We start from the raw sequence: 9296 nt of genomic DNA, 5'->3' as shown, positions 1-9296 counted from the left end.
CAGACTTGAGTTCACGTGCATTTTCTCAGTCGGGAAATTATTTTTCACGTGCGGTGCCAGTGATGATGCTTCTTATATCCGTTTCGGAGAACCAGAGGACAAATATTTCAATCGATCGCTCAGGCATGGCACCGAAATGAGGCGCCGAAATCTGCTTTCTGATTCGGATCTAGTACATACCGGTTACATAGGTACCAGTGCTATATTGGTACCGGGTTTCGGTACCCAACCCTAATTATTATATTATTAATATTATTACAATTTAAAATAACTGTTTTCTGTTTGAATACATTTTAAATGTCATTTATTCCTGTGATGTCAAAGCTGAATTTTCAGCATCATTACTCTTCATTGTCACATGATCCTTCAGAAATCCCCCCCGTTTGACTGTGACTGTTATCTAATTGCAGTGTTTGTGTTTTTTCTAAGTAGCGCTCTGGAAATAATTAGTCATGTCATGTATAATGTCAGGTTCCTTTGGGCTTCTTTCTCAATCGACATCATGAGGATTGATGCGAAGCGTTTCAGTGTGCTGCTGTTGATTAAGGCTTCATATTTCGAAATGAAGCCCTCAGGAATGCAAGGTGGTGACTTCGAGAGTTGAGAGGTTTGATATCTCCTAAAATTAAGTCCTAAGGTTGTAAATATACTACCTTGCAAAAGAAGATATTTCATAGTCATGAAATTATTCTTAGATCATATAATATAACACAGAATATCGAAGATTAGAATTTGTTTCTTTCATTTAAGCAACATGCAAAATTAGCCTTGGTTTATATCAGCCTGATCCCAATGTATACAATGTTACCTGTCAAGTTGGGAACTGAAAAAAATAAAAAAAACCTGCCCAATCTAACAACAAAAAAAGCTACTAGAATAGTCAATATTTTAGTCAATTAAATTGAAATTATTAATTGAAAACACATTTTTCATTTTTATGACACTTTTGCATCACCGTTGTAACTTCTATTCTGAATTAAGTCTACTTTTATGTGAAGACTACTTGATTGCACAAGTTTCTGAAAGATTATGTAATTACTTTCAGGCAATGAATTAGCTCCAGGTAGAGTTTGTAGGTAAGCTGATTTCTCATGGTCTAAAAAAATGCTTGTTGCAATGCTCGATTAGCTGTCTTCAGTTGTCTAACACGCATAACTGCATGTCCACATCTGATGAGATGTCAGTTGAAAATTGTGGATGTTCACACCCAAGCCTGTCTCACTCAACAGGCTTACTTTGTTCTCAGCGTTTGGGGTGGAGACAGTGCACCGTGTTTCATAAGTGCAAGTCCCTGATTCCAACTCTCGAAATTTAACTCTTGCTAGATGCTCAATGTGAAGATATCATGCTTCCTACTCTTGACATGTGACTTCCTGCTGGTTACACATTCTGATTAGGAGTGTTTTTACAGATTTCTTTGGGTTTAATGCTTTAAATGGATAGTTCACCCAAAAAGAAATTTCTGCCATTTACTTTCCCTCATGCCCTTTCAAATCTGTTTGACTTTCATCTGTGCAACACAAAAGAAGATATTTTGAAGAATGTTGGTAACTAAGCACTTTCCCAAATCCCAATGGCTTCCACTGTGTATGGACAAAAAAAATATGGAAGTTAATGGGAACCAAAATAGTTTGGTTACCAACGTTATTCAAAATATCATCTTTTGTTGTTCACAGAAGAAAGTAAGTCATACAGGTTTGAAACGACATATTACATGAAAAGATTCTCAGAATTCTCTCTTTGGTGCAACTGTGTCTTTAACATAGTCTTATTTGGCAACAGATGCACTAATAAAGCACGGGAAGTTCACTTTTTTTCACTACAATCACCTTTTGTCACATAGTCCTTGCCATTATGAATTATAAGTTACCGTAAATCCATTTGAATTAGTTTGTACTTTGTTTTGTTGGTTCAAGAATTGTAGTATCTGTATGCATGGCTTTCAAATGCACCATAAAAATAACCATAAACTTTTACCTTTGGATCATACCATGTGAACATTAACATACGTCCTGGCTATCGCTTCTTTAAAAGTGTTAGACGTCTCGGTCAGTCGGTATTAATTCCACGTGCTTCCCTATTTAGCCATTCCTCCTTCCTTCCCTCCTTTTGATTCCACCTCCAGTGCGTGCCATAGCCCCACCCCTTTGGTCCTAACCACTCCCCTGGCCCCTCCCCCTGCTCCCTGCGCCTGGAACATGCTGTAGCTCAGACAGCAGACACAGCAGAGCCACAGAGACGGCGTCACACACTCAGCACCAGTAGACATGGGCCAGAATTTAAGCTGGATCCGCGGCACGCGGGACCAACCGGCCCTGCAGGACATCGCTGAAGAGCAACAGGTGTCGCTTACTGGATCTAACTGTATTGAGGTCTTAGAGAGTACCGTGCATGGAAGGGTTTGTTTAATATTGTGCAAGTGTGTTTGAGGTGCAGTGATTGACTTGACAGTGTGAGGATTTTAAATGTGAGCCTGAGTTTTTGTTCTGTGTGCTGGTCAGGAGGTCTTGGCTTTGGTCCCACAGCAACCGTCCGAGGGAGGAGGATGACTGGAATGTCTGAGGAATGCTGGGAAATGTTTTATAAAAAGTCTAACTATAGGGACTTTTAGCACTTAAAGCTGCAGCTCTACCAAGGACTTTTCAGTCTCTGTTATCTGTTTTACTGGCAATATTATGTCAAATCCAGGTGTTGCAATGTGCAGTAATTGTTTGTTGATAGCGTTTCTGGGTGTGTTCCTTAAAAGTGCGCTGTGATTCATTAGACTATAAATGATTATGCACTCTTAAAAATAAAGGTTCTTTATTGGCATCTATGGTTCCATGAAGACCCTTTAACATCCATGGAAACTTTCCATTCAACAAAAGGTTTTTTTCTAAAAGGATAGGTGAAAGGTAGCTGTGTCATTTTGAGCATGAGCAGAGCTCTCTATGTGGCTGATGTTGTCCAGTGGGCTGCTATCCAAGTGCTGCACATTCCCACAGCGCAACATGCCAGCCTGGTTCAGCATCAGCTACTGACGTTAATGGCCCGAAGGATGATACTTGCTCACTTTCACTGTGAATGTGAGAATGTGCGAATGTGCATTGTAAATTTATGTACAGATATTTTAACATTTAAAAAAAAAAATCCTAGTGAGATATGAAATTATTTAATCGTGCATTTGTTGACTACTCAGAAGTTTACTTATTTTAATTTGTCATAATAGTCGCTGTCATATCGACTGATATTAAAGAACTATAATAAAAACTAAATTATTTTGATTGATTTTAATCATTTATATGCCAGAACATATTTTGAGCATAATTGTGAGTGATTAATGGCTTACAGTAATGGTGTTAATAATAATAATAATAATAGAATTTGACTTTTATTTTATTTTAAAAGACTTACAAACTAATATTGAATATATAATGATCAATTCAGAAGGACAGGCCAGAATTTAATAACGATATTGATTTTTTTTTTTGAAAGATGTCATACTAATTCGAGCCTTACAGAAGCTATATATGTACATACATACAATGCCCACTGAAAATTAATCTTTAAAAACACTAATAATTTAATGCCATGGTTAAATGTAATGTAAATCTCAATTTACTTGTAGCATTTAGAATTCTTGATTTATAATTATATTGATTTATAATTGATTTATAATTGATTTATAATTTTTAATGTTTTGTCTTCAATTTATTCGGACAAAATAGTATATAACTTTAATATCTGCAATTTATGGGTTATTATGAATAGAAAATCTCAAAATAAGGGTAGCCTTAAAAAATACAGTTGCAACACTATTTTAAGCATTAATTCTGTTGTCAAGTGAGCTAAGTGTATTGTAACAGTGTAGAGTTTATTGATCTACAGTGGTTTGTGCACTCCGTTAGTGACGCAGTATTGATCTGAACAGCTAGAGGAACATGTGTTCCAACAGCACACTCCAATAGCACACACAACCATTTCTATTTCTGTATATATGTGTGGGTATTTGCAGATTCAGCAGCTAATATTGGGTATTTAAAGCATGTGATGGTATTTTTGTACCCCAGGTTGTCTCAGAGATGGGCTGTTAGATTTCTCAGCTGTTGACTTAATACAGAACACTGTCTGAATGCAAGAGCCTCATCTTGAATGCAAACATGTGTTTGTGTCTGTCTTGTAGAGGTTAAACATCTGGCATGGTAGAACGCCCTTGAGTCCATATAGGAGATTCCCACATGTTCTGAACATGATCAGAGACTGAATCAAAAACATTGTGTTCATTGCCTAATCATTGTGCAAGCATGATGTCATACATCATGAGCTGTACAAGAGCTCTATTTTTTTTAACCATTCACCAAAGCTCTGTTGCAAATCCTAGTGAGTTAACCTCCCTATGCAACATTTTATGGCATCATAATTGAGTTAGATGTCATTATGCTGACAGTTTTGGCCAAATTCTAAGGGACTGGCGCGTGTACTGTCATTTGTGGAGAATTAGCAAACCTTAACTAAGTTAATTATGATGATTGATTGAAAGAAATAAAAATAGTTCTCTAATTATCTAATCTAATTATGTATTTTTTGTATATGCAGCATGCTAATGTCAACTCAGTCTCTGTGATGCTATTTCTGTAGCACATTGCTTCCTAAGTAGCAGGCAGTAGACAAAAAGGCATCTAACTAGATTTTGGAACAGAACCTGTTTTTGGAACTTGTTTATGCTTTATGCTTGAGTGACAGACAGTAAACTGAATTCAGATGCCTGACTCTTGGACAGAAACTCAGTTAACAAACCACATGGAGAACAAACTACTAAATATAGACACATTGCTGCGCAGGACCTCAGGAGTACCTTCAGCCCCTTTCAAAGTCGTTATACTTAGATTTTTTAGATTATGTGTGTGTGAACCTGAAAGAGAGCTAGGTAGAGCGATGTTGCCAGATTTGGTGTTTTAAAATTATTGACTGCTTTTTGGGGTGTGTTTGTCTAATCGCCTGAAAGAGTAAAGACGTCACAAGGCTTTATTTTATTTTTTAAATTTTATTATTATTATTTTTTTTTTAGTTATGAGCACATGTTGTGCATCATAATGTGTGCTGACTCAACCATATCACACCTGGAGGTTATTTCTTCATTAGTGTCACACCTTGTGTGTTCAAAAACAAGAACTGTGAGTCAAATGTGTTCATATGTTAACATGCTTGTATATGCATACATGTGTGTACAATAGGCACAATTGTCTGAATTGGAATCACTTAAAAAAGATTCGTCTATAGTTATTCAAAGTGCTGACAAAGGTGGAGCAGTGGTTATTTTAGATCGACAAAACTATGAATTTGAAATTCAGAGACAACTTTCTAATTCAGTTTTTTACAAAAAATTGAGTATGAATCCTTTGGCTCATTACAAAACATCTGTACACAATACTTTAAAACTGTTTGTGGATTCAGGTTTGTTGACAAAAAATGAATATGAATACATGTGTGTTGAGCATCCGATCACACCGGTACTATACACGCTGCCTAAAATTCACAAACCTTATAAGGATATCCCTTCTGGGAGACCCATAGTGGCAGCAATTGGGTCACTTACAGAAAAAATTTCGGCTTTCGTTGATTTTCATTTACAACCTTTAGTCACGTCTTTACCTTCTTATATTAGAGATACGATGGATTTTATCGAACTCATGAATAATGTGACATTACCTGATTATCCGGTCCTTCTAGTCACCATGGATGTTGAATCGCTTTACGATTTTGATATTCGTCCATTTCTTTAAACATAAGATATCTATCTACATATAATAAATAACGCTTTGTGGTTATTGATTTGTATTTATGTACCTAGGCAGGCATCAATTAATGTTATTAAACAATATATTGATAATTATATTCGTGTATTTTGCATAGCTTTATATGTTTTTTATTTTTATTTTTGTTTCCATGTTTTTCTCCTTGGTTGATATGTTATTGTTTTGGTATTATTATTATCATGATAATATGGTACGGTCATGTGACCTTTGATCACCTGGAGGTAGGCCTATAAAGAGTGGGATATCAGTGTTGTTCATTGTCTGATGAAGAGCCTGCATGCTCGAAACATCACATATGCTATGCGACGGTTTTTAAAAAAATAATAATTTTTTGATATTTTTGGAGCTTTGGTGTTGCCGACTTTACATCAAAAAAAATTCTACTTGCTTTCTTGCCATCTGTTCAAAGTAGGGCTGTGCAAAAAATCGAATGCGATTTTCATGCGCATCTCGTCAGTAAAGCTGCTTCTGGTGATTAGTGATCGGCAATGAATCGCCTGCGATTTGAACTCGATTTTGTGTAGCTTGTCATTGAACTACGCCTCTGTGTAGTAAATGCCGCTCCATCTGAAAGCACATGCTGGAGATTTACTACTAATCACCATAAGCGGCTTTACTGACGAGATGCGCATGAAAATCGCATTCGATTTTTTGCCCATGCAGCTCTAGTTCAAAGGTTGTGCTATTATGACAATAAACGTCTTTTGTGTACTTTTGGGGCTGTGTATCTTCAGCCAGTGAAAGTTTCCAACTTTTATGGCCACCCAGACCACAAATGGAAAGCCGTGAGTGAAAGCAAATGCACTACCTGAATCTAAAATACCACATGAAATCAAAATGGGAGTTGTGTGTGGCTTTTAGCATCAGACATGGAGCATTAGCTTTAAAACTTTCTATATGTTAGTTTTCTCCTAAAATATGACAAAATTAACTTTTAAAATTTACAGTGTTTAAAATTTACAGGCTTTCTTTTCTGGGAAAACTGACAAAAATATTGATCTTGTGATATGAAGTACAGACTATTGGCTAAAAAGGGACAAGCCATTTGATATGTCCCACCCAAACGGTTTCAAACACGTCATCACAAGACAAAAAAATGCACTTTCATGGGGTCTCTATGATAAATTCTATAATTAGTGCTACAGGCTCTGACTTACAGCACCGCAATTATCATGGAAATCATGTTTTAATTGCCATTGAGATGAATGGGAATGCTAACGGATAGCTTTCTCCAGCTATACCGCTCAAACAAACAGAGTAGTGTTTTAATAGAGCGACCTCCAAGTTCTGTAGAGCGTTTACAGAGCCTGGTTTGTTTTCGAATGTTTTCTATTCAGATTGTCAGTTCTGAGCCTGCAGAACTTGAATTGCACATACATAGACTCTCTGGCCTTCTGAGATTCATTCTTAGATTTCATCACTGTCACCTCTCGAACTCTGTCTGGGTGGGACTCTGATGACAGACTCATTTATTAACAGATAAGGGTTGCTATGCAACTCTCCTGTTTAGTCACTCACTGTTGTCCTGCTGAAACCTGCTTCATGTTCCCAATTCAAGCAATCTCTAAAAACACTTTCCCCAAGTAATTCCTATTTATTTTAGCGATGCATCATATTATAGAAGTAAAATGGGTTGAAATGACAATTCGTGTTGACTTTAAACAGATGGACGGTAAAGAAATCTGACTTGGTTGTTTTAGTTGTTCTGTCAGGACTGGATACTGAACTCAAGCACTGCTGCGTTTGGTCAATGGTTCTTTCTTGTTTCCCTTATTTGGTTTCGTTCAAAGGTCCCCCGCCTCAAAAGTGGCTTTGTGGAATGCAACTGCATTCCAGGATTCGCATGACAACAAATACAGATTTTGGTTGTATGTTGGAGTTTGGTGTGTTTTGTGATAAGCGCATTGTAAACCTCAAAATCTCCGCCCAGCTGCACCCACTGTGACTGATTTTGCTGTCACCGATGTGTGATCTTTGTCACTTGGACGAAAGCTTTATGTGAGATTGTACACGCATTTAAGCTGTGCAAAATGTTCTACGGTATTACCATAGAAATATACAGTACCACAGAAAAACCATAGTAATTATGTTTTTGGGCATGATGGTCGTTATATATGTAAATACTAATGACACAGCTGTTGTGTTCCTGGGGACGCAATTTCAAGACCGTCTTTTGTTGTCAACTTCTCCCTCCAATTTCCTGCCTTGCTCTACTTCCCCTGCATCTTATGTTTTTACTTTGAGTTATATTAGATAATATAATATTATATAATAAGATCTAATAGACTTTATATCAAATCCATTATAAGGTCTTATAATATCTATTAAAAGATCTTGTCTATATATATATATATATATATGATGTGTGTGTGTGTGTACATACATACATACATGCATACATATATATATATATATATATATATATATATATATATATATATATATATATATATATATATATATATATATGATGTGTGTGTGTGTGTACATACATACATACATACATGCATACATGCGGCTAATAAATTTGTTTTAAAATCCTGTTTTGTTTTATGCACCCCTGCATTCCTGTCAGATAATGCACTACTTTTCCCAGAAAATTGTTGCAATTACAAATGCTTTGGTATTCTGATGTTTATTTCTTTTGTTTGTATTGGAACAACACAAAAAAGCAGAGAAACAAAGCCAAATCTGAGACATTCTACACAGAATTCCAAAAATGGACTGGACAAAATTATTGACACCCTCAATACTTGATAGCATAACTGAAATCAATCGCTTCCTGTAACCATCAATAAGTTTCTTACAGCTCTCTACTGGAATTTTGGACCACTCTTCTTTTGCCAACTGCCCCAGGTCTTAAAGATTTGAAGGGTTTCTTCTCCCAACTGCTGTTTTGAGATCTCTCCACAGGTGCTCTATGAGATTTAGATCTGGACTCATTGCTGGCCACTTCAGAACTCTCCAGTGCTTTGACCATTAAACCCTTAAACCATTTTTGGGTGCTTTTTGAAACATGCTTTGGGTCATTGTCCTGCTGTAAGACCCATGACCTCTGACGGAGGCCCAACTTTCTGACACTGGGCCCTACATTGCGCCCCAGAATTCTTTGGTAGTCTTAAGATTTCATAATGCCAAGCACACAGTCAAGACATCCAATGCCTAAGGCAGCAAAGCAACCCCAAAATATCAGTGAACCTCCACCATGTTTGACTGTAGGGACAGTGTTCTTTTCTTTGAAGGTCTCCTTTTGTTTTCTGAAGACAGTAGAATGATGTGCTTTACCAAAAAAGCTATATTTTAGTCTCATCTGTCCACAGGACATTCTCCCAGAAGGATTTTTGGCTTCCTCAGGTATGTTTTGGCAAACTCCAGTCTGGCTTTTTTATGTTGCTGTGTCAGCAGTGGGGTCCTTCTGGGTCTCTTACCATATTGTCCCTTTTCATTCAGATGGCAACAGATGCAGGTCAGCGTGAATTTGTTTGGAAGTTGACCGAGGGT

General features: G+C 36.8%; 1 protein-coding gene across 13 annotated transcripts in view; it reads left to right on the top strand.

The window, feature by feature from the left end:
- LOC107754625 (calpastatin-like) overlaps positions 1 to 9296 on the top strand; it is a 38348-nt gene that overhangs the window by 8708 nt on the left and 20344 nt on the right. Inside the window, exon 1 of one of the 13 annotated variants that reach the window (XM_016571150.1) lies at positions 2216 to 2342. The exons of 11 other annotated variants lie outside the window; for them this stretch is intronic. In XM_016571150.1, the coding sequence (XP_016426636.1) occupies positions 2268 to 2342 (75 nt within the window). In that variant the 5' untranslated portion in view covers positions 2216 to 2267. Of the gene's footprint in view, positions 1 to 2215; positions 2343 to 9296 lie in introns of those variants that run through there. One more of the 13 variants, XM_016571159.1, reaches the window with a different exon arrangement.

The sequence above is a fragment of the Sinocyclocheilus rhinocerous genome, unplaced genomic scaffold (genome assembly GCF_001515625.1).
Source record: "Sinocyclocheilus rhinocerous isolate Xijiao unplaced genomic scaffold, SAMN03320098_v1.1 scaffold1373, whole genome shotgun sequence".
In the NCBI taxonomy this organism is placed as follows: domain Eukaryota; kingdom Metazoa; phylum Chordata; class Actinopteri; order Cypriniformes; family Cyprinidae; genus Sinocyclocheilus; species Sinocyclocheilus rhinocerous.
Note: the sequence above shows the minus strand (reverse complement) of the source record. Positions and strands in the feature narration are given on the sequence as shown.